The 26,614-nt window shown below is 37.3% G+C and overlaps 1 protein-coding gene across 3 annotated transcripts in view; it reads left to right on the top strand.

Moving 5' to 3' along the window:
- Positions 1–26,614, top strand: part of UTP20 (UTP20 small subunit processome component) — a 92,949-nt gene that overhangs the window by 24,055 nt on the left and 42,280 nt on the right. For 2 of the 3 annotated variants that reach the window (XM_083366730.1, XM_083366732.1), the window contains 15 exons: positions 706–858; positions 1,574–1,662; positions 2,851–2,956; positions 4,910–5,060; positions 5,890–5,952; positions 6,538–6,678; positions 7,566–7,642; positions 10,411–10,490; positions 11,111–11,354; positions 11,974–12,189; positions 18,755–18,845; positions 20,672–20,757; positions 21,351–21,476; positions 22,775–22,941; positions 25,175–25,383. In XM_083366730.1, coding sequence (XP_083222856.1) covers positions 706–858; positions 1,574–1,662; positions 2,851–2,956; positions 4,910–5,060; positions 5,890–5,952; positions 6,538–6,678; positions 7,566–7,642; positions 10,411–10,490; positions 11,111–11,354; positions 11,974–12,189; positions 18,755–18,845; positions 20,672–20,757; positions 21,351–21,476; positions 22,775–22,941; positions 25,175–25,383 — 1,999 coding nt within the window. The remainder of the gene's footprint in view (positions 1–705; positions 859–1,573; positions 1,663–2,850; positions 2,957–4,909; positions 5,061–5,889; positions 5,953–6,537; positions 6,679–7,565; positions 7,643–10,410; positions 10,491–11,110; positions 11,355–11,973; positions 12,190–18,754; positions 18,846–20,671; positions 20,758–21,350; positions 21,477–22,774; positions 22,942–25,174; positions 25,384–26,614) is intronic. The other variant, XM_083366731.1, reaches the window with a different exon arrangement.

Below are 26,614 nucleotides of genomic sequence, written 5' to 3' on the forward strand. Positions count from 1 at the left end.
GTTCCTACTGAAACCAGAGCAGTTGTTGGTTTTTAGATTTTTTTAATCCTGCCTTTATTATTTTTTACAACTAACTCAAGGTAGCAAACATACCTATTACTCTTTCCTCCTTCTATTTTTGCCACAACAAAAACTCTTGAGGTGAGTTGACCTAAAGTGGCCTAGGCAGCTTTCATCCCAATGGAGAAACTAAAATTCACAGTTTCCTGGTTTCTAGCTTGATGCTTTAACCACTAGACTAAACTGGTCTGTTCATACTTAATAAGTATATTGGCTTGGCTCACGTTTAACTATTACTTAGTGTGAGTTTCTATATCACTAAATAAAAAACAAACAAACAGTGATCTATGAACCGGATCAAAATATTTACAATAAAGAAAAATAACAAGAATAACCTAATCTGTTCTTTTTTATTTATATATACGGTATATATTTATACATACACACACACACGGACACAAAAGATGTGTTTGAATATTAGTAGCTCGGGTTGGTAGCTGGGCTGCTGGTTTGATCTCTGGGCTTGGTAATTCGGTTGCAACGTTTTATCTCTGGGGGACATCTTCATGTATAAAATTATAAAAAAGTGGGTAGTGCATAAATTGCAAATTATAGTGGAAAGCATAATCTCTAAAATTACAAGAGAAAAGTATAGTGCAAGCAATTTCATGTAATTGTTACAGTGTCCATTCAATTTTATTTTAGACTGAGTAGAAGATATTTGAGAAGCAAGAAGATGGAGGAAAAAGAAGAGAAGACAGTGCTTGATCATATTCTGTCTTGCATCAGATTCCCCATGAGAAACTCAGCTGATCTTTCACAATCCTGGGCAGCCCTTGTAGTACTTCCACATATAAGGCAACTATAATAAATCCACCCTGGCTTATTTTTTTTACTTCTTTCCACATATTGGAGTACATGTATTATAACTGATGTGTAGAACTTGGACTTATTCTTCTGCTTTCTGGAACAGCAGTTCTCAACCAGAACTAGGAAGTTAGAAAGGGTAAAATAATTCCAAATACTTTGCTGGCTAAATGACTGTTTAGAAATCCAGCAGTTGAAAGTCAAGATCATCTGCAGTATTGCCAGTGATACCTGAGCACATTTCTTGGATTTATTACTGATCCCTTGTTGCCTCTATTGTTAGAGGCAGGCAAACATCAGAAGCTGTTTGCAGACTTGCTAACAATTGTGGCATCCACAAATTAGCAGATTTAATAGAAAAGAAGGACTTTTGTTTTTTCAAATAAATTATTTCCAAAGACCCACTAATTTTGCAAGAGAGAACTAGATGCATCTGAGAATGTTACCTCTAATTTACTACTATTAGTTTCTCTTACAGTTTTGAATGTACAGCTAAACATAATGTTATCATAATTCTGAATCCAAATTGCCCAAGGCAAATTACAAATATTCTCTCTTCTAATTTTCTCTCTCCTTACTTCTATTTCTTTTTTCATGCTTTGGGGTACGTTGGAGGAGGGAATCATAGTTCAAGGGTGAAATTCAGAAACCAACACTTAGCTTTTAGTAAAATTATAATTTATATTTGCATTTATATATTTGACAGGCCACTAGTGAAAGAAAAAGTTACATCAGTGCTTACAATGTTCTCTGAGAGTCTCTTTGCTGCCCTTGACAAAAGACAGTTCTGCAAAGGTTAGCCCTTTAGATTAATCTGTTCTTTCTTTGTAAGAGTCAGTAAAAATAAATATGGTCTGTACCTTTCCCTGTCTCTTTCCTCCCTCCCCCTTTGTAGAAGTGTGGTTAATTTTGACTGCTACTGGATTGACACTCTTATTTCCCCAGTTTTTTAAAAAACTTTGCCTTTCCAGTGTGATCCCTGAAGATAACAGTGTGGTTGTCAACATGTTTCTTGCCACCATCCAGTTCCCTCCCTTATTGAATTTAATTTTTCTAATTTTAAAAATTTTAAAAAATGAATGGGTAGCCAGTTTGCTCAAGCAATAATCACTAACCTCAAAACAGCCTGCATTTTCAACTATGCATTTTGGTCCTGCATAAATCCCAGAATCATTCTTAGAAAAACATTTGGGCGGCTGCAGCCCAATTCTTTATTTGTTTTCTAATAGATGGATGATTTGTGATCAGCCTCACCATTTTGACAGTCATTTCTGAAGTACTCATAAAATGCTCTCAAAATTCCAAATGTTGGAATTTTGGAATTCTTTTGCCATAAAAAGTTTGGCAATTCTATTTTAAAACATTTTATTTGTTTGATTGGCCTAATCTGTTTTTATGCTTTTAGTTTGCTATTAATACAGTATTAATTAGTTGAGATAACTAAATAAGAGTACAGGGGCAAGATTATATGGGAAAAGCTTTGTTCTTATTTCTGATGTGAGGTACCCTGAACTTCTGATACTGATTGATTGCATCATTGTAATAAGATTGTTTAAGACTTATTGTCTTGTAGAAGATGCACACTAGAAAAGTGCGTACATTACTAATGTGCAGATGTTTGGATGAAATGCATTCCAGGAGAAAAATCTTTTCTAATTTGGTATTTATTCTCCTTGTATGATCGGCTTTGGCTTTTCTTATTCAAACCAATAATGGCAAATAATAATACTTGAAAATAATACTTACTTGGTTCATATCTAAGCAATATGTTAGACCTCTACTGTGCACTTAATTTACCTTATGAAATTGAATTAATATTTTTTCATATTTATCCATCTTTTCTCTAGCTTTATATAAAATATACATATTTTACAGGCAGTGTGCATGTTTTGTAAAATGATATTTTATTTTATTTTAATAGTTTTAAAGTATTTCTGATATGGACATATGAACTAAGACACAATTTGTTTTTTATTTTCGTAGGAAATTTGTTTGTGGCTTGTCAAGCTGTGAGCACGCTTCTTAGTTTAGTGGAATCCTTGGAAATTTTAGATATGTTACCAGTGGAACGCATAAAGACTTTATTGATGTATGTATAATAGGAAAATATTTCCCTATGGAATAGCAACTCTAGCTGAAGTTAGCCTGTTTTATGCTATATTGTTATCAAAAACTAGGTTGAGTTTTCTGGGAGAAGGAAATACATATTGATTAAAAATAAAGCTAATCCTCAGGATATGACAGCAGTTGGGCTGGGATTGCTGTTGCTATGTGATGAAGTCATAGAACACTATGTTATGTGACTGCATTGCTTAGTAATGGCAATTCTGGGCAGTCCCAGTTGCTGTGATAACCCCAAGATGTGCGAGAAGAAGCCAAGGAAGGGTATAGGAGGGCCGGTGGAGGCTTCATGTGAATCATAGGAAGCCGGGGGGGGGGGGAGCCTGTGAAGGCTTGCATGAGCCAGAGGATGCTGCAACCAAGAGAAAGAGTGGGAGGGAATTAGCAGAGTGACTTGTGACCTTCCCTGCTAGTTTTCATACTGAATTTGCTTGTGAGAAACTGGCAGATAGCAATCATGTGACCATGGGTCCCTGTAGTTGCAGTTGCGATCACAATTGCAACTATGGCTATGGGGATGCTGCCGTGGCTGGAATTTGGGGGAACCAATTGTATATTCATTTTTTCAACACTCCTCTAACTTTGAATGTTTGCTATAAAAAAAATGGGAGTAAGCCGAGGACTACTTGTACTATTTACATAGTTATTGCTAGACCTAGAAACTCCTTTTTTACATGGAAAATGTCAGACACAATTGGTGTTTATTGCATTTTATACCGCAGAGATGGGACTTTTTCTTTCCCTGAAGAAACTCATTCCCCAGGGTTAATAATCAGAGACAGTTTTTCAGACTACTGCAAAAAGAAAAGACTTCATGGGAAAAATTCCAATTATTGTAAAGGGTCCCGGGCAATATAGTTGTGCTGCTGGGAAAAATAGAAAATTGCATCTGTGTATTTCAAGGGTTCAGTTCTCGTAGGCTTGAAGTTTTATGTAGCAATGACATGGAGCACAATTCAGGAGGCTTATCTCGAATCCTCTAATTTAACTTGTTCTGTGACTTGGCTGAGGTGAGCAGTCTAAGTCTAAATGGGACACATCAGCTTGCTTTTATGGGAGATTCATTTTAATCATTGTTATCAATTGTGCTTAGGTTTGATTGTCATTGCCGCCTTACCTCTCACTGTTGTGCATATTGGTGAGGGAGTACTTAGCATCATTAGCAACAGATAAAACAATTGTTCTGCAAGATATAGGTTTTCTATAGGTTATTGATAACCTGAGAATCAATGTGGTAAAGTGTGAGATTAAGATGCAAATAATAATAAAGTGCAGTTTTACCCTTGCATAAACTTAATAGATGGCATTAAAGCAAGTATGTTGTGTCATCTAAATTTGCAATATGAGGGATAAAATGTAAGATAACTGTAAAGAGGTATTGGAAGGATTAATAGTAAGTAAGGCAGGATAAGGTCTTAAATATTTGAAAGCAGACAGCAAAACTGCTTACTGCTAACAGTTGGATTGAATACATTCTCCATCTTGGAGGCTATCATACTCAATTGCTCCTTGAAGAACAGGATTCTGTGCTTAGGGGATGCTAGAGCCAACCTGACATCTTATTTGGTTTCTTAAAACTGGCCAGTTAATGTCCATGTACCTTTACATACACTTACTTTCCTTTTTCCTCCCTCTCCCCAACTCTGTTGTTGTTAGTCCCTAAGTCATGATCAACTCTTCACAATCCCATGGACCATAACACACCAGCCCCCCTGTCTCCAACTACTTACTTCTAGAGTTTGCCCAAATTCATGTTCATTGCACAAATGGCACTGTCTAGCCATCATTTTTTCTGTACCACATTACTAAGAACATATGATGATTTTTATAGAAAACCTGGGGTTAAGACAATAATAAAGTAAAATAAAGTAAATCATATATTTAAAATATATCTTGATTTTACTGTTTTCTTTTTCTTTAGGACATTTCCTTCAGAACCATCTGCCTTACTATTGGCTGATTTGTATTTTACAAGATTAGCATTGTGTGGTTATCATGAACACTTATCTAAAGAGACTCTGACGGAATTATTTTCTAAATTGCAATTCAATATTTCCTCCAGTGTACCTAAAGTAAGCTGATCACAACTGGTTTTCTTTTTCTTTCTTTTTTTGTCTCCACTGTTCTTTCATGCTTCACAAAGAGTCATTGCTGCATAATGTGCAGTAAACTTCAGCAATTCAATCAGCAGTCTGTGGCATCTATTGTGTTCTCACCTTCATATCAATTAGTGTTACATAATACTTTGTGCTGAAAGCCCTCTGGCTCTACCCAGATGAACAAGAATTGTCTCTGGCAAAGACTTAAAAGAAATAAATCAGGACACAAAACAAATATTGGAGGATCTTAAGGATAGCTATTTGCAAGAAAATCAGTTTGAGGGGTGAATAAAAAATGAGATTGTAGAATATGAATACCTGCTAAAATATAATTTCATCCATTTTGCCTTAAATAGAAATATCAACTTGATATTTTTTTCCAAGATTGTACTATTTTTTCTTTGATACTAAAATATTGAAATTTCTTAAAATGTAGAAATGAATATTCTTTTTTTTACTTTGTTATACTGACCTTCACTTTGTTTTCTTTCATCTATATCTGATGAAACAGATTTTGATATAAATTAAATTATTAGTCTGAAAGATATGACCATATATTGCTGGTCTGCAAAAAAAACCCCCAACAACAACTAAAGTATGGTAGGTAAGAAGAAAGAAATACATATATTGTATTGGGAATACACTATTCCTACCCAAGTAATTTGAAGTTTTCATAATTCCTAACTTTAGGGATGTTGGCTAAAGCTCATGGAAGATAGATCCAAAAATATTTTGTGATATAGCTTATCGCTGGCTTATATATTATTAAATGTATTAATGAAGCATGATATCTTTGGAACAGGTGCGACTGCTAACTATACGGATTTTAAGTCGTTTTGATAACCTGCTTTCAACAGGAGCTCAGGTAACATTTTCAAATTGTAATTTAGTGCAGCAAATGGTACAGCATTCATGCAGAAAGAGGCTTTTCCAATGTTCCTAAAACAGTTAAAATTGCAGTGGTAGATGAAGGTTTAGTAGTTTTCCCTTTCTTACATTTCTGAATGTTAGTATGCCATTATTTTTGGTGAATTTAGAGCTTGCACTTAGTGAAGGTTTGATTCCTGCAAAATACTTTATACATTAGTACATTTTCTTTTTTCACTTAAAGCAATAATGAAGTAATAATAATAATAATAATAATAATAATAATAATAATAATAATAATAATGTTGGAAGGGACCTTGGAGGTCATCTAGTCCAACCCCCTGCTCAGGCAGGAAACCTTATACCATTTCAGGCAAATGCTAGGAACAGCTTGGATTTAAGTTTAGGGTGGTGTGTTTCTTCCTGGTTGAAAACAATATTTGATGTTACTTATATCCATGCATTGAATTTCTTTTCATTGAATTTTTTTTTTTGACATAGTGGATTATCAGCTGATTTCTAGCGATGAATGCATTTGGCTTTGAAGAAACTTTCTCACACATTTTTTTTCTTATTTGCTAAGGATGTGGGGTTATTTGGTATGTTGCTTCAAGCCGAACTTGTGCCAGCAAATATCAATGACTATCGTGAAAAGCTGCTCTACCTGAGTAAGCTGAGATATGATTTGGTGTGCTCCACGATCCCTGAGGGAGCTTTGCAGGAGGTAAAAGTGTCCTTTTGTGAAAAGCCTTAGCATAATTGCATTTTCCTATAAGCAGATCATGCAGTTTTTGTATACTATCATAATGGCCTTAATAACGTGATGAGAAACAAAATCAGTTCACACCAATGGTAAAAGATCCAGGATTTCCATGGAATATAGAGATCATGGCCATTTCTATTTTTATTTTCTGATCAGATAAATTTGTGGGTAGGTAGAGTATCAGGTAATAATTTATGTTAGCAATTAGGTTTCAGATCAAGGGCAATTATGTTGTTTTTATGGCAAAGATTTTAAGTTTATCTTTCTGGTAAGTCTGAAATAGTATTTTTATTTTCTTTATCAAATTCTGTCAAATTGGTCAGATATTGAAACTACTAGACTGAAGTGGGATTCAGTGCAGCACTAACCTCACTTGCATTTTCCTTTTGTAACACAGACCATATTTACATGGAGCACTTTGCTATATTGTGGCTTCATTTATTACACTAGCTGGTTAAACATGGAAAGAAACATCCTTTGTGATAAGAGAAAGAGCCATTAATCACAGTCGATCACCACAGTATGTTACTGGTGAAGCGGTTTAGTAGGACCTGGCAGGTCATCTAAAATTTGATTAAGAATTAACTTTTAAGAAAACAGCTGTTGATACAAGAGTGGCTACTTGTATAGCTAATAAAGGAGGATATACTATAGCCCAAGATTTCAAGAAAAAGGCCACTATTATTCTAATTGTTACTAGAATTTAAGGAAAAATTAAAACATTGGATACTAATATACTGATTGCATTTAAGAAGAATATCTTTATAGGAATGGATTCCAGTGATCTTGTTCAATATGTATTGGTGGTTTTGAAAGAGGCAATCAAACATTTTAGACTGTTATTCTAGGTGTCTCTTCGGTATTTACTGGGAATGCTTTATATCAACTTCAGTCCACTGTGGGAACCTGTGATTGAGCTTATAAGGTAAGTCTTTGTTTTTCAAGGAAAAGAGCAAATTGGGTATCGTGACTAAAGATTCGGATTCAGCTCAGCCCCAAGCCATGGGAGTTCACTGGGTGAAGTGGGATCAGGCCCCCTGAGCCCAACCTTTGTTGTGGGAATTGTTGTAGGAAAGAATGTAGTATATATCACTGCCTGAAAGAGAGGCAAATACAATCATAAAATTATGTAGTTATAAATAAGGACAAAAATCAATAATATCATATACCACAATCATCAATTGTGGGGTGGAGAATTAGTTTAACATGCTAATAAATGTCTTGTTTCTGGTGAGACTATTGAACGTGCCATTCTCTTGAAGGAAGGGATAATTGACATTGTTCAGCCTATGGGAAATACGATTTCTTTATTTTTGGCTTGCTGTTTTCTGGCACCTGGCAGTTTTTTTTTTATAATAGATGATTTCTGTAATATGAATCATATGATATGAATAGACAGTTCATAATGTCTGAGTTAACTTGAAATCCTAGCTTCCATATCCATCGTGAAGATATTATTGCAGAATTGTATTCCTCATTACATCTATACACTGCAATTCTGCCTGACTTATCCATGAAAAATGTTTTGTTTCATAAATGAATTTAGTCTTATAGAATGATGTTGGTTCCACCCAGTGGTGGGATTCAGCCAGTTCACACCAGTTCGGCAGAACCTGTTCTGTCCCAGCCTACGTGAGTCCTTGTTATGCTCACAAGGAGAAACCCCTCTTCCAAGAAACAGGCAGGAACCGCAAGAGAAAAACAACCCCTTTTATTCTCACAGACCTGAGTCAATGTCCAAGGCAAACAAACATAGTCCACAGAAACCCTATCCTCAACACGAACAGCAACCAGCACCTCCCACACCTTCCCTTTTATAATTCAGCCAAGGCGTGGCTTCCTAATGCCTTCTCCTTTGCCTTTGGAGCCGCTCCATTGCATTCCTTTGTCCTACTTGCTTCTCTTGCCGGTGCTTTCGTGCATCCTGGATTAGTGCCAACTGTACTTCATCACTCTCCAACTGAGGCTCCCAGCACAGCTGTGTCTCAACCTGAGCGCGAGTAGAGGGGCCAGGCTTCTCATCCGACTGTAAGTCTTGGAGCTCCTCAGAGTCTTCCTCTGACTCTAATGTCACTCCAGGCCCCTCCTCCTCATCCGTTTCCTCAGACTTAGCTGCCCGATCCATTGGCTGGCAAGGAATCACAACAGAACCGCTAGCTAATAATTTTTTGCCTACATCCAGAATGGACTTCCAGAGGCGGCATCCACACAGAGAACCGGTTGTTCATATATTTGAATCCCACCACTGGTTTCACTCATATACATTAGAATGTGACCTCTTTTGTTCAACTTCAGTCTGGGAGAAATTGAATGATGCCAAACATTTGTGGGAAGGAAATTTATTTAATGAGCAGATGTTTGAGAAATGAAGGAGTGCAGTTTCAGGTTTGCAGCAATACAGTTTAAGGATCCCTTACACAATCAAAGAGTAGAGAACAAAAGTTCTTCATCCCTCTCTGTAATTGAGTTTCTGGGTGGAATGGCTCTCCTTTCTCGCTCTCGTATGACAAACATCTAGCAGGCTGAATCCAGGGAGCTTTTCCATGAGAGGAGATGAGGAAAGAGCTGAAATCCCAGTTGCACAAGATGTTGCATAAGTCTTAAGATGAGTACATGTCCTTTGTTTGTGCTGTGAGTAATAAGTACCATATCTCTTAAAAGTAGCTGGTAGAAATGCCAGAATTTACTTCACTGACGTTGCTCATTAAATGAATTCCCACTCTGTTCTTATCCCTGTGTATCTGTGTTATGGACAAATCACTCTAAATTCCTTCTTGTGAGTTGATTATTAAGGGCAAGCTCCCTCCCTCCCTCCCTCCCTCCCTCCCTCCCTCCCTCCCTCCCTCCCTCTATCTGTCTGTCTATCTATCTATCTATCTATCTATCTATCTATCTATCTATCTATCTATCTAAATCAAACTGATTAGGCAAATAAATTTATGAAGGATCCTACTACTGAACTCTCCAGTTTAGTTGAAAATCTACTTTTCTCTAGTGTGTATTTAAGCTACAATGACCAAATTAAGGACAAAACTGAAAAGGGGCTAATTTTAAAGAATTCCATAAGGATTAAAAATGCTTATAATTTTGCTTTACAAAAGAAAATTCAAGAGCAAAATCAAGAAAATAAATTCTTAAATTTAAGTATAGCTTTCTGAAATAAAGAACTGCCCTTTCTGATAAAGAACATGTGGTCACTGAAATTTAAGCACATGCTGAAGAATGACCACAAATAAAAAGAAAAAAAATCAGTTTACCGTGCAAAAGAAAACTGAACAAGCCGAACTTTACCCCGAGGAAACTTTTCAAAGAGAAAAGAATTAAGAAATCATCCGAACCTGGTGGCTTTTTTCCTTCTCTTTGTGACCTAATGAAGCACCATTTCCTGAATATTTCAGCAGCATCATTCTCATATTAAACTACTTAGTACTTTTGGAATAAATCAGATTATGGAATGATATGAGCAAGTTAGATATACTTATCAGATTTCTTATGCTTCTGTTTTTCAAAAATAGCAAAATGATTTTGGATTGTGATACAATAGGAATAAAGCCCTATAAATTAAGAAAAGATTGCAAAGCATTGCAAAATAGTTTAGTTTCTGTGAAGAAAAGAAGACATGCCTGGAATAGTTAATAGTTGATTTGTTCAGTTACCTATTTTTTTTAAAAAAAAATCTATTTTTTTAATTAGATCCCATGCAGATGAAATGGAAAACAAGCTATTCTGGAAAGTTTATCATGAACATTTGGAAAAAGCTGTATCCTATGCTGGTAAGACATTGTCATATAAAAGTTTTGACAAGGTCAAAATTGCTTGTTAATTAAGCGAATAGTGTCTGACTTCAGGAATTTTCTCCCCTGCTCCCTCTGTCTGTCTCTCAGGTTCCAGTGGCAAAACATGCTTGCAGTGATCTGGAATTGTTGCTTGCCATTTTTTTTCCTGTCTCAAAGAACACAAAATAATTATTTTTATTAATAGAAGGCCTCAATTTCTGGAAGTACCCAATTTTCTGGGCCTGCTGCAACACCCCAGTGATTGAATAGTATTCAATAAAGTGGAACTCTTAAATTTTAAGTTTTGTGTAATTCTTTATTAACCGGAACTATAAATTGATTTGCTGTAAATTTGCAGTAATAGGTTAGCTGGCATGACTTAAGTTTAGTTTTCTGTGAAGAAAAGAAGACATGCTTGGAATAGTTAATAGTTGATTTGTTCAGTTAGCTGTTTTCTTTAAATCTTAATTTTTTAATTAGATCCCATGCAGATGAAATGGAAAACAAGCTATTCTGGAAAGTTTATCATGAACGTTTGCAGTAATAGGTTAGCTGGCATGACTAAAAAGAGATTTTTAATTTTATTTTTAATGGTTGTTTTGGTGATTTTTTCATAGAAAAAGAGCTGCATAATGAGCTAGAAGAAGAACCAAAAACTGTTAAGGATGTTGGAAGTGAGGAAATCTATCAGCATCATGTCAGAGCTGTGTATGATGAGCAATTGAAATGTCAGACATGCTGTAATGAGAGAATGGATCACACAAACTTTAGGTTTCTCCTTTGGAAGGCAATGTCAAGATTTGCATACAGGGTGGAATCCAGGTCAAGAGAACTTTCTCCACTTCTACTAAGATTTATTAAGTAAGTGAGAATTTTTATAGAAGAAATATTTATATACATGTTTCCCAAACATTTTTGGAATTACTTGGTTATTCAGCTAAATCATATGATGGTATAGTTCATATTATCACTTATCAACAAGGAAAATTGACTGTACTTGCTGCTCCCCCTATCCCAAGCACTCATGACAAACAGACTATGGTGCATAATGGACTGTGAGAATAATGGAACAGTAGCAAGAGCTGCAACCAAGACATTGATTAGACAAAGTCCAAAGCAGAAATGCAGTTTTGAGTAAATGTCTCAGACCTGATCATCCCACGTTCTGCTGTAGATAAGAGCGTGGGGAGCAGGGAGGTGCATTCAGATGTGTAAGATTCTGTTACTTTAACACTATAATGAAAGTTTATTATAGCTTTGTTTCCTAGCTGGTCTGCCTTGAAGCACAATATCAATTAGAAAAGTGAAGAATCTGTTGGACCTTGTGTGCACAACACAAACATTAAAAGAGAGGGAGAGGTAGGACCACAAAGAGTAACAGTGATACAAAAGAGTTATTATCTACTGAGGCACAAATAAGTCACTAGAATGAATTGAAAAAAGGTAGGAAGACCAACTCCTGTATTTTGTTTTGTTACAGCAATGAGTATTATCCTGCTGATATACAAATAGCCCCAGTGCAAGATCTTAGAAAAAAAACCAGTTGTAGTGAGGATGTAAAAAACCATCCAGAGAAGATGGATCTTCAAGATACAACCGAGGATGAGCCATATGACTTTGAAGAAGAGAAGCAAACTTCTGAAGGCCAAATGACTGAAGAGATGCCAAAAAGGAAAACCAGAAGAGCTGCAACAAAGTATGTTTGTCTTAACTGCAATGAAATGATAAGGGTTTTCAAAACTTAATTTGGCCTGTAGTTCTTGTTATTCAATTGTAACATGCCTTGCATAGTTTCTTAATTCTTTCTTTCTCTTTGTGCAGTCATTAGAATATGTAATAGGGGAACATTTTAATTATATGTTCATTAGGCTCACAATTCAGGTTCAGTAATGTCGTTGATTTGTTAATCAAGCCCAAGAATTATCATAACATGGGACTCCAGTCATGGATTAGAGATAAAGTGAAGTTCATATTTAGCTTTATTGACTATGTAGAGCAGACATGTGAAACACAAGAATTGGCCCATATTTGGCCTGTGGGGCTACCACGGAGATGGCGAGGGACCGGGCCCTGCCACCCCGGCCATGACTTTGCCCTGCCCTGCCGGGCAGCAACCCCAGATGCATGCGCAGGAGGTGGTGAGCGTGCGGGGGCCAACAGTGTTCGGCAGCAGGGGCTCTACCGCCCGCTGTGACCACTGGTCCAGCCATCCAAGCAGCAGGCACTGCGGTAGCACCGGCAAGCACATGATGTGGACCACTGGACATGCCTACTCCATCCTGTCTGTTTTTGCTTGTGGTTGGAGAGCAGGTCGCTGCTGGTTATCTCCTCGGCCCCCTCATGGGTCTTGCCTTTGGCCCACAGGTAAAGTACGTTCCCCTCATACACCTGACGCATTTTGGCCTCACCGTGAGCTGCCGCCACAACAAAAGCCACCACCAGCTCGCACAGGTTTGTTAGGCTGCCACTGCCACCCGGAGCTGCAGGCCTTTCCAGCACGAAGGAGGTGAAACAGCCAGCTAGGAGGCCTGAGTAGAGGTGGTAGAGCATGCTCACACCCTTTGGCGCCATGGCCACCCAGGCCCAGCCAGGATCGCATGCTTCCTCCCCGTCTCTGCTGGGCCTGGGTGGTTATGGCACCAATGGGGATCTGGCTTTCCCTGCTCGGGTTGGCTGTCTGCTGGGCCTGGGCATGCTCTACCACCTCTACTCAGATTTCCTACCTGGCCAGTTCACCTCATTCATGCTGGGTGGGCCTGCAGCTCTGGGTAGCAGCCTAATGGACCTGCACGAGCTGCTGGCGGCCTTGGTGGTGGCAGGGGCCTGCAGCAGGGCCAAGGTGCACCAGGTGCACGATGGAACACGTGTGGGCCAAGGGCAAGACCTGCGAGGGGACTGAAGAGATGACCAGCAATGACTTGCTCTCCAGCTGCATGCAAAGATGGGATGGAGTAGGCGTATCTGGTGGTCTGCATCACGTACCTCCCCCCTGACTTTGCCTGCTGCTAGTGCCACTGCAGCGCCTGCTGCTTGGAGGGCCGGCCCATTGGTGTCAGTGGGCTATGGAGCCCCAGAATGCACCGGCTGAGGGGCCATCACACTGTGGCTGCTGATGGATATTGTCGGGCCCCGTGTGCTCACTGCCCTCTATGCACAGGGGCCAAAGGTGTCCGACAGCTCTCGCCCTGCCCCCTGCTTCATTTTCCCTCACCCCATGGCAGCACCCCCACCCTGCCCCCTGCCTCGCCTCACCCTGCAAGACGAACCCTCCCGCCCACTACCTCACCTCTCAGAGATTCTTGGATCCCCCCAACCTTGCCCGACCTCCACAGGAGCTCCCCAATGCGAGCAACGATGTGAAGTGAGCAACGAGGTGGCCAGGCTCACCCCAGCCATGCCCACTGGGTTGGCTGTGACCAGTTTGGCCATGCCCATCCAGTTGGCCATGTCCACATGGCCCTCAGTGAAATTGAGTTTGACATCCCTGATATAGAGGCTTATGATTGTGGATAACCCTTTAAAAACATGGGTGCTGCTCATCTGTATGATAACTACCAAGTTTCCCCAAAAGTAAGACCCCGTCTTATATTATTTTTGCCTCCAAAAGAGACATTAGGTCTTAATTTTGGGGATGTCTTATATTTTTTGTGACACATGCCTCGCCCTGCAGAATGACTCATATTTTTTCCTCTGGGCCTGCTGGGTTTTTTGGTTTACTTAGGATGCTTTAAAAGGCTTTAAATTGATTTGTGTGCTACACAAATTCCATGTGGTTGTGGTAGATTGTTAGTGGTTTCTGAGATATTCTTGATGTACAGCAATGTTACTCTTTTTAGGGCTTGTGTAGTTTGTGCTGTATGGACTGAGTGTCAGGCACCTTTTGATAAAGTTGATATCCATTTTGTCGGAATATGTTGTATAGTTGCTCTGTTTCCTTTTTCTGCTGTACAGGGTTGCTGCAATGAGTTTGTGCTTGTCTAAATAAAGTTCTTACACAGCTTCTTTTGTGAGAGATTGGATTGTTGCTTTCGTAATTGAGTACGTGGTGTGGGTGGTTTTTCTGTACACTTGTGTTTCTACTTTGCAATTTGCAATTGTTTATCTCTGCTGATCAGGATGTCCAGAAAGGGGAGTGCTTGTTGTTTTCTTCTCTGGTAAACTGGATTCCTTTAAAGATGTTGATGAGGGAACTTCTGGTTTTCCTCGGTAGCAACCAGTTGCAGGCTTGCGGATTCTCCGCACCCCTGCTGCTAATTTCACCCTGCCAGGGGACCCTAAATGGGTCTAAGTTGCCCCAGAGGCAGTGAAGAAAGAAGGGTGCCCCAGCAACTCGGGAACGAAGGCGGTCGTTCCGTTCGACTTGGGGAAAGCCTTCTAACCCGACAGGAGAAAGGCTGGCCGTACTTCATCAACCAGCCAAGCTACTTGCAACCAAAGTCCAAAAGTACTAACCAGCACATCTGTGAACATCATGTTTGAAACTGGGTGAGGAATTTGATCTTCTTTTCTATTCTTTATTTAATTTCCTGGAAAAGATCCCCAAGAAGCAAAATACCTCTGAAAGGAAAGGAGGGGATTTCCACCCCACCTTATACTAATGGAAGTGGTGAATTAATTTTTTTATGGAAGATCAAAATATATGAAAGTAAAATAAATATAAAATCTGAAATTTAAAACTTAAATCTGGATAAATTTAATATTGTTGAATGGTTAAGACTATCATTCTAAAGATAATTGTTCATTTTGGAAATTGAAAAACAGATGCTGACATCTAGTGGTAGATGAAGACTATGACAGCTATGACTTTCATATAAGACTTGGCAAAACCTGGGAAAAGCTAATCTGTGTTTGTGACCTTCAAAGCTTTAACAACAAAGAACAGCTGTAACAAAAAAAGACAATCTGTAGACAAAGAGAATTATAAATTTCAGAAAAAAAATATTTTTTGAACTATTTGGATTACAAATGTCTATTTAACTGGGACTCTAAAGCTATTTGCAAAGAAAAGAGGAGAAAAACTCAAATTCTTGGCCATCATGGGTTGGAGACATGTAGAAAGAACATAGTAAGAAAAGATAAATACCCCACAGGAGGAGATATATAGTATACTGCAACTAATTCAAACAACAATGATTTTAAACCACAAAGACATTCAAAATAACTTTGAAAATATAAATCAATCTATTTTCAAGTTAACTGTACAGCAAAAAAATTCCCAGAAAGCAACAACAGAGAAGGAGCAGATAAAACGGATAAGTGGATACAAAATTAGAATAGAGACTTAAAGATGGAACTTAACAAAACAAGGAAATATGATTTAATCCTAATGGAAAAAAATTCACAGGAATTGGAAAAAACAACTGATCCCCAAAGACTACAAAATAAATCTGAGTACCAGAAAACAGATTGGATAAAATGGACTGTAGAAATGTCAGGAACATCGGAGAGAAAGGAAATGATAAGAGAAGGGGAGAGAAAGAAAAAGAAGAACATTTTCAACAAACATGGAAAGGCAGGAGCCCATAAAAAGACACTGTATCTGATTTACTTTTTATATCTACAGTAACATTTCTGAACATATGGAAAGGCCTTTTGACTTAGCAAAACACATTGATCAAGAAAGATATGGAACAAAGAAAAAAGACTAAAGTGGAAATCAAGAAAATAGATGATGGGACTTACCAGAGAGAATACTTTAAAAAGTAACATTTATTTGAATATGGTTAAAGAAATAGAAAAGATTTGGAATATATATGTCATTCTAAGAGGGATGAATCCCTCAAATAATATAGTATGCTTTCCCCCCCCTTTTTATTCTATTTCTTGATATGAGTAATATAAAAATTTGAAATGGCTTAGATAAAGGAAATGTTTTAGATATTTAAATGTGATTGAATTTAAGAAAATTATAATGGATAAAAATGTTTTGAATAAGAGTTAAAGAACTAGAGGACTAGATGTATTAAATGGAATATTTAAAGATTAAACATATTTTTATTTACGGTTCAAAAGAATAAGAAATCTTGGAAACAAATATATATTAGCTTAGGGATATATATTTCAAGTAGTATGTTATTTTTTATGTTTCTTTACTCTTCTTTCTTTTTTTTACTGTTTTATCTATTCCTCAAAAAATGTAAAAGTGCTGAGATGGTTCATATGGAAAAAACAGTCTTAAATTTTTAAATGTAATTTATTAACCAGTAAGAATACTTTGAATTTTGTGGGAGAAACAAATTTAAATAAGGACTGTAATAGGATCTACGATAAGGCAACCAGAATGATTGGATAGAAAAGAAATATTATATTGATGTGATTATTACTTTTAGGAATATTGGGAAAATTATATATTTAATTGTTATCTATCAAAACAATAAGAATTGTATTAACTCAATGTTTGCAAAAGAGGACATTTTGGGGAAAAGAGAAAATCAACTAAAACCATTATGTGGATTATGGATTATAGAAATCAATTGTTAGTGATTGTTTAACAAATGTAAACCCAGTCAACACACTGTTCACCAATTATTAAGCAATTTCTGTTTTAAAAAAAATCAATAAAATATATTACAAAAAAGAGATGTTGATGAGGTTTAATGGGTGTTTTCTAATTGGCCCTTTTTATTATGATGAAGGTGTCTACATATCTGAACCATATTTGGGTTGTATTTGTGGAAGTGCTATGGCTTCTAGATATTGCATAACAACCTCCGCTATAAGTCCTGAAAGTAGTGATCACATAGCGTACCCTAATTTCTTGGTAAGTTTGTCCATCAAATTGGAAGTATGTGGTTAGGCATAGAAAGAATCTATGACCACATTGCTGCACAGCACACCAAATACACAAATAACCAAATACACGAAGATTGAAACGCCCAGGATTATGAGATCCATAATCTTGCGTGTTTTAATCTTTGTGTATATGGTTAAGTAAGGTGTGCTTTGGAACAAAGTTGTCATAGATTTTTTGGCTTATTCCAGATCTGTAGATGTGAAAAAGGCTGTGATATCAAATGAGACCATGATTTTATCCTCATCTGTAGTATTGACTCTGATTGTTTGAAGGCACAGTTTTAGGGAGTTGAGAGTCAAGCCACTAGAATATAAACAGAGCAAACCCCATGGCTTACTAGCACTGATGTTTTTACCTAGTTTGAAATGCCTACAAAAAAACAACCAAGCTCAGAGAGCAAGGACCCCTCAATTCAGTACTGGTATGAGAACTGGAATGGGGATGCAGTGGCTTAGTGGGTTAGGACGCTGAGCTTGTCGATCAGAAGGTTGGCAGTTTGGTGGGTTGAATCCCGAGTGCCGCGTAACAGAGTCAGCGCCTGTTGCTCATCCCAGCTTCTGCCAACCTAGCAGTTCGAAAGCACGTAAAAATGGAAGTAGAAAAATAGGGACCACTACGGTGGGAACGTAACAGCATTCCGTGTGCCTTTGGCGTCTAGTCATGCCGGCCACATGACCACGGAGACGTCCTCGGACAAGCGCTGGCTCTTTGGCTTTGAAACGGAGATGAGCACCAGCCCCTAGAGTCGGAAACGAGTAGCACGCATGTGCGGGGGAACCTTTACCTATGAGAACTGGTTTTCATACTTGTAAGAATTCTAATAACTTTTTCTAAAAGTCTGCTTTAAAGAAGTAAATGCTGATAGATAATCATGACATATTGATATTATTTGGGTCATGAGGGGTTAGAAGTGACTGACCAACAAAATGGTCCCCAGGATTTTACCAAATTAAATGAATTAGTGTTACCTTCTCTGGAAGAAAGACTGGAATTTTCTGTTTTTAGTTGATAAAAAAATGTTTAGCTTTCTGCCGCTTGGCATTACATCCAGACTCAGATAAATTGGTCATCTTATTCTTAATATGATTAATGGAGTAGATTTCAAACTGTATGGAATTGGCTATTTTGTTGTTGTTAATCACTAGCTAAGGATAGTTAATGGCGTTTGGGTGACATAAATGTAGCTAACTCAGAATGGAAGCGAAGGCATCTAAAATCTATGTGCAGTCCTGGTTTCTTCCTTTTCATAATAGCTGAACCAAATCAGGCTAATAGTCATTGTTAGATTCAATAAAATAACCCAGTGATCTTTGAAAAGAGCTGAGTAAATTTAACTACATAAGAGCATTTTTTTAAAAAAGCATTTGATACATTTGTTTGTAGTTTTGAAATGTTTCTATCTCAAAAGGCAAATTTTGTTTTTTGGGGGGTTTTACTGACAGCTGTTCTGTTCTGTTTTGTTTTTCAGGCAGCTTATCAGTCACTTACAAGTTTTCACTCAGTTTTCAAATCCCCGTGCTTTGTATTTAGAACCCAAATTGAATGAAATATATGTTCAGGTAAAGAATTTTTTTAAATTATTAATTAAAAATGATTAATAAATGTGCATATTTATTATTTTGCAGCTTGGAAATAACTTGGGAAAGGTTTTTGTTTCAGAATTTGTTCCCAGCCTTGATGTGTCCAAAGAAAATTGAGAATGCCACTTCCGGAATTTCTAGCCAGCATGACAGTGACTAAATTATTCTCAAGAAATTAGTTGCTTAATAAATAAATAAATAAATAAAAAAAATAAAGTAAACATAAGATAGGTAAAAAGAAAAAAAGAAAAAGAAATAAACTGTATTCACATGACAATCTGAATTGTGATGTTCATATTGGAAATTAATAATTTCTGAGTTCTGTTATGATCTTTCTTGGCTGGTGGTAGAATTATTATGATAGTAGTGAGGAAATCAGCCTTCAGCGTATTAAGAAAAATCAGCTACAAGATCTAGGCTTGTATAACAGGGGTCCTCGAGCCCTGGGCCGTGGCCTTGTACCAGGCTGCAGCCTGTTTGGAACCGAGCTGCAGAAGCAGTGAGTTAGTGTGCACGTGTGTGCAGCTCCATTTGTGCAAGTGTCGAGCACACGTGCAGCTGCAAGTGGAGCTGCACGCATACTTACCACCACTTGTGTGGAACCAAGTTTAAGTTAAGTTATATTAATTAAATAATTAAATTAAATTAAATTAAATTAATTTTAAATTTTAATTTTAATGTTATCTTAATTGTGGGCTGTATTAATTTAATTTTATTTTATTCTCTCTTTTGTATTGTTTTTAACTTGCCCTGTGAACCGCCCTGAGTCCTTCGGGAATAGGGCAGTATATAAATTCAACTAATAAATAAATAAATAAATCTGCTCCCCCTGCCAGTCCTCAAAGCTGGAAAGGTTGGGGAATGCTGAAGTATATGATGAATTTTGGGAGAAAGGCAAAGCCTTATAGAATTAAGGACTTAAGCGAGATAGTGTATCGGAATTGCCTAAATGTTTTTGGATTATAGTAACTGATTATGCTTTTTGACAAGGAGCTGATTCTTGGAAATTCCTGTTTTGAGGATCATTCTTTTTAATGTGCAATCTTTACAGTAACTGGAGTTCAGTAGTAGAATGTAAATCACTTTCATACTAATTAGAGCTGCCTGTCCCAAATTCCTTGTTGGGAATATGAAGCATTACCATAGTTTAGGGATAGATATTAGAAGTCTAAATGGTATAGTAATTATTAGAGGACCAGTAGTCTTACAGGAGACCATGTATGTGTTTCAGATTTTTACAGTGGTGTAAGAGCACATGATTGAAGTTCATGGGTTCTAGGTATAAGAACAATTATTAAAATGGCAAGGGCATTCCCTGCTTGTGGATTCTGCTATTTGCATAATTATTATCCTCTATGGATTCTTCTCAATAAAAGGACAGTGTAAATTATGACAAAGTATTGATTGTAATATGCTATTATAAAACAACTCTTAACACATTTATTTTTACCCTGGTTTGTTTTGGGAGGGGGCTTTGTGTTATCTGAAGCAGAACATCCAGATTCAGCCACATTTTTGTTCCATAAATCAATCTTGTGAACTCTCAAGGTTCCTTCTTCTGCTATGTATTCAAAATGGACGTTTGTGTGTGTGTGTGTGTGTGTGTGTGTGTGTGTGTGTGTGTGTGTGTGATATTTATATATGCATATAACATATATATACATGGTATGTTTGTGTATGGGTAAATATATACTTTCTTTCAAGAGCAGGCAACAGAATTTCATTTTTAATGTTGGACAGTGTGTGCTCATAATAAAAAATAACAATAAAGATTATCTTATTTTATCTTAAAATATTATTTTCAGCTGCTGACCCATCAAGACCAAAATGTGCAAAAAGTAGCTCTTGACTGTATCATGACTTACAAGCATCCACATCTTCTGCCCTATAAGTAAGAGTGCACTGAATTATATATGATTATACACTCACAAATATAACTTCAGACTTAATATATAGATTCTGGAATTGTGTTACTTTCTCTTGCTTTAGATCACGGGTGTCAAACTCGCCGCATCACATGACGTGTCACGACGTATCATGACTTTTTTTGCATTGACGGAGTAGGCACGGCTTCCGCATGATGCAACTGGTCTGCGGGCTGGCAGTTTGACACCTCTGCTTTAGATGATGCACATTTTTATTTCCTGGATTGTAATATTTTAAACGTGTACTTGCCTGGTTTAATGATATAGACTGTATCATTACACTAGCTTATGTTACATTTTTATTATACAATGAGGGGGATGGGCGATTTAAAAATGAGACAGAGATAGAATATATTAAAAAATGAATAGAGGCTCCTTCAAATGTTGGTATTTTATTCAATTTATTTTACTTTCATGTATATATTTTGTAAATTTGTTATTGAATAAGCTTTACTATTGTCAGCTCTCACATATATCTTCAAGTACTAAAAAGTTTGTGACCTTATATTTTAAAAAAATTATGTAAAGAATCTTTTTAAGTTGCATTATGTACTTACAGAGAGAATTTATATCGGCTGTTGGAAGACAAGAGTTTTAAAGAAGAAATAGTTCATTTCAGCATTTCTGAAGAAAACAGTATAGTAAAACCACAGCACCGACCAGAACTTATACCTGTTTTGATGAGGTAAGAGACTTTTGTATGTTAATATAGACATTGGTTTACCTTTTATTGCTTTAGGCAATATGCGTTTTTACTTCCTAGAGTGTAATATTTTAAACTACTGCTTGCACAGTTTACCAGACTATACATGCTTTGATGAAGGTTTAAAAATGAAGTCTTACCTCCTGCCTCCCAAAGAAGATGGAAATTCTGAATTTATTGTCCACATATTACTGTAAACATACTGTCTTTGTACTAATCGTGTTACTTAACTTATGTTATATTCTTGTCTAAAACTACCACCACAACTTATTTTTTTAAAAGTGGCTTTTCTCTGAAATTATAAACGCTAGCTTTATTTCTCATCAAACAAAGGACAGATTTCCCAACTGTGAGCTTGAACGTAGACCCCGGTGAAGACCAGTTGTGGTGAAATAGTTACAATGCTGATTTGGGATTAGAAAAAAGTCTGTCTGAATACTATTAAGACATGAGTTTACTTTGAACTGTTTACTACTTCCTACTCTAACATAATTCAGAGATAATGTAAAGATAAAATGGAGGCAAAATGGTTACCATATGCATGTAAACTGGAGTTTAATTAAATATAGGATTATTTGAATCAAACTCGGCTCCCTAAATAGAAGGTTATTTGAATCAAACTTGGCTCCTAGTGACAGCTACATAATTTTATGGCAACAACATAGAAAGGTTCCCCCCCCAACATTTCAGTAATCTGTAGCCCTAAGGTTTCCTGATGATCTCTTGTCAAAGTTCCATGCCTGATCCTGCTTAGGTTTCCAATATCAGCCAAGCTTGGAGAGATGCAGCCCAGAGCTGTGTAAAAGGGGGTAACTGTAGAAGATAAAATTATAAATAAAATAAATGTGGGTAAAGAATGAAATAAGTTCTAGTAGGTATGGATGGAAGAATGAAACAACTTCCAGTTGTGAATTATTTTGCAATAATGTTCGTTATAATCATTGATCAGACTGATATCCCACCTTTATCTTTTATATCTCAAGATGTTTATGACTGCTATTTTCCCCATAACAAAAACCCTGTGAGGTGGATTGAGCTGAAAGGAGTGACTATCTAATGATCTCACTAGCTTCCATGCCTAAAGGAGGACTAGAACTCATTGTGTCCCAGTTTCTAGACCAGCATTGGAATCACTACACCAAACTGCCTCTTTGATTTAGGACTATTATTGCAGTTTGTAGCGTCCTGGGAATTTCTACTAGGACCAGCACATATTGAGCTTTTGCCAATAGACCCATTGCTTCTGAAAAGCTAACAGGATTTCTTCTTACCCCTTGAAGGATTCTGTATGGACGGATGAAAAACAAAACTGGAAGCAAAACACAAGGGAAATCAGCGGCAGGGACCCGTATGGCTATTGTTTTGAGATTCCTGGCAGGCTCTTTGTCTGAGGAGATGAGGGTGTTTTTGGACCTGCTCTTTGAGCCTGTGAGACATTTCAATAATGGTATGTTTTTCACAAGGAAAATAATAATTAAGTTTTGGCAAATACAATGGAACTGTCAACATGTTTAAGGTGACTGAAGCTTGCAGAAGTAAACATAACACAAAACCATATGGGAACTCTCTCTACTGTCAACATTGGCCAGTGAAGATTGAGCATGGTCTGTGGCCTCAGAATGTTGAATATATATTGTAAAATAATATTACTTTATTTCTATGCATGTATTATCGCATTGGCTCATTGCTATTGTTCCTTTGTACGGCCTAGAACAGGGGTGTCAAACTCAATTTCATTGAGGGCCGCATCAGCATTGCGGTTGCCCTCACGGGGGCGGGTGGGTATGGCCAGGGTGGGCATGGCTAGAGTGTGTATGGCCTACTGGGTGGGCGTGGCCAGCTCTACATCGTTCGCATCAAGGGTGCCTATGGGGGCCTGGGCAGGAGTGGGACAGATCTGAGGGTCTCTGGCAGGAGGAGGGTCTCTGGTCCAGGGCCAAGGCAGTGGGGGCCGTTCCCTCACTGTTTCCAGGATGGCTTCGTGGGCCACATGAAACCACTTCGCGGGCCGGATCCGGCCCCCGGGCCTTGTGTTTGACATGTCTGGCCTAGAATATTTAAAGAATGAGATGGTTTTAAAAATGTATAAATTAATTAATTAGAAGAATGAGTGGGGAGTGGAGCGTTGGATGACGTGAATGGTTTCTTAACATTTTAAGCAGAGTATGGCATTTTCAGTGTGACTGGTGACCTGGTAGCTGCAGTTAATACCACATTCATATGAAACAATCACTTTCTCTCCTGTTAATAGCAATGGAGAAAAAGTAGCTTCCCTTCATTTCCTTTTTCTTCCCCACCCCTAACTCTCTTACCCATTTTCCTGCATTTTTCTTTAGATTTTTTTATCCCACTTTTATTACTTTACAAATAACTCAAACATACTCTTTTCTTATCCTATTTTCCCCACAACAACCCCCTGGCATTAATTTGGCTGGCCCAAAGTTACTCAGCTGACTTTCATGCCTAAGGTGGATCTAGAATCTCCTGGATTTTAGCCTGGTGGTCAAGACTTAAGAATATGATGACTTTGATGGGCTCCGTGATGAGCTATCAACCCTCTTAGAGCTAATGCTAATTCTTGGAGGGCAAGAATGAAAGTTTTTAGTCACCTAGGCAATTGCTCTAAGAGTGCTCTAAAATTGATTTTGAGTCCTCTTACAAGAATGCTAATACTTTTAAGAGTTAAGTGGCCTTGTCATAACAACAGTAATGGTGACAGGTAAAGCCAGTGGTAACAGTGGGTGAGAATTATGTTCAATTGTGATGAACTGCAACCTGTGATTTCAAGGATTATGTGGCCTTGGCATTGCCTACGTGAGGCCCCTAATATTCTAAAGGAGGTTTTGGCTGACTAATCAGAATCTTGTACATGAACCTGCCTGTTTAGGACAATTACATCCTACAACATTTTGCGTGGACTCCCAACTTTTCTTTAATGTAAATTCATGAGCACTGTGTGTGCAGCAATGACAATGAAGCAGATGACAAAATTGTCTTGTAATATTAAGAAGATTGGTTGAGTAGTCGATCATGGGAAAGTAAACCTTTCTAGTTCTGGGGATCAATGCTGGATCAGCATTATGTAGTGCAGACATGTCAAACTTGTCATGTGACGTTGCGCAACGTATTGGAACCTTTTCCCCATTGCTGGCAATGGGGTGGGCGCGGTTTCGTCATGATGCGTCCGGCCCGCGGGCTGGCAGTTTGACACCCCTGATTTAGTGGAACAGGAGAGTTTGCATCTACCTGGTTACTGAACTAAGTCATCACATCTCATAGGTCTTGATTAATGTGAAATAATAGTTGCACTTTGAAAATATGAACATTCATCCTCTGTTAGAATCCTAAACATCCTGTTTTTGAAATTGGAAGTTGGTTTGTTAAGTGAGGCTAACATGTATGCACATGCAGATTTTCAGCCTTCTCCCTCTGTATTAGTTAGAGTGTTTCCCTTCATTTTTAAATATCATCTTAACATTCAATTCCCCAAACTGGGCATTGTCTTGTAGCTAAAGCACAACCATTCTTAATTTGCCAATTTCTAAATATTATGACTAAATCTTGAATCTAGATTTACACAAGTGAAATATTGAACAGTAAGCCCATTCTGTAGAATGTTTATCAATATACATTATTATTCATTATTCTTTTCCTCTTCTACATTTTGTCTCTGTTTTAAGGACATTGCCACTCTGCTGTGCTTCAAGCTATGCAAGATTTGGATTTATCTCAAGTCCTACCATTAGGCCGTCAGCATAGCCTTTTCAACAGTTTGGAAGTAGTATTAAAAAACATGGGACATCTAATCAGCCAGAACCTGCCTGAGATTTTACAGATTTTACTTTGCATGACAGCAACAGTATCCCACATTCTTCAGCAAAGAGAAAAGGTGAGAGCTGCTGCCTATTTAAGCTGACACATGAGAGTAAAAAAATAATAATCTTGGTGTAATTAAGAAAAGAATGCTAGCAAGCTAATTTGGTATTCTTTCTTATTTAATGTGCTTGAATTAAAGTACTAAAAATAAATGCTTAATTAACATTAGCATACCTTGCAAGGATGCATTTCAGTTATTTTACAAAATTAAACATTTGGTTTAGTTTCTAAATATAAAACAAGAAGTGCAGTGTGTATATTTTAAATATACAGTATCAACAAAAGGTTATTGATAATATTAATACAGGTAGTCCTCGGCTTACAACAGTTCATTTAGTGACTGTTCAAAGTTACAGTAGCACTGAAAAAAGTGACTCATGACCATTTTTCACACATATATAAATTGCAGCATCCTTAAGGTGACATGTTCAAAATTCAAATGCTTTGAAAGTAGTTCATATTTATGACGGTTGCTGTGTCCTGGGATCATGTGATCACCTTTTTCAACCTTCTGACAAGCAAAGTCAATCCAGATTCACTTAATAACCATGTTACTAACTTAAGAAATGCAATGATTCACTATGGCAAGAAAAATTGCAAAACGGGCAAACTCACTTAACAAATGTTTCACTTAACAACAAAAATGTTAGGTTCAATTGTCATAACTCGAGGACTACCTCTATTAGCAACCTTCTGTTATAGTCCTTGTATACTTTTGGCGGGGAAAGTCATTCTAGGCTAGATACAGTGTACAAGTTCAGTGCTACATAATAGTAAGCTGCTTACTATTCAAATTGAATTCAGTTGTCTTGATAGCTATCCTGTGTTTTACCAATATCAGATCAAATCTTTATTATGGTCATTCCTCAGCATAGAGTTGCCATATGCTAATCAGCATAGAACAATAATCCCAATCCTTAGATATGGAGAAGATAGTTAAAATTCCAAAACGTATTTTTAGACCGTACATATTGCCTTTACCAGACAGCTGGTTAAACTGGGAAAAGGCTGGATTTTTTTTAGCAAGATAATTACTGGTGACCTTTTGTATAAAGTTACTCAGTAACTCAGAAATGAAAAACTGTAATTTAGTAACCCAAAAATTTCTTTCACCATTGTCATTTGTTAAACTGAATTTAACATTTCATTAGCTATTGAGGAGCTAAAAGAAACTTAAAGTCTGTGAAAGCCCCATTTGTACTTCACTTGGTAGTTTTTTAAACGTATTAGTCATACATTGCAGA

This window comes from Vipera ursinii (genome assembly GCF_947247035.1).
Source record: "Vipera ursinii genome assembly, chromosome: 6".
NCBI classification, from domain to species: Eukaryota; Metazoa; Chordata; class Lepidosauria; order Squamata; family Viperidae; genus Vipera; species Vipera ursinii.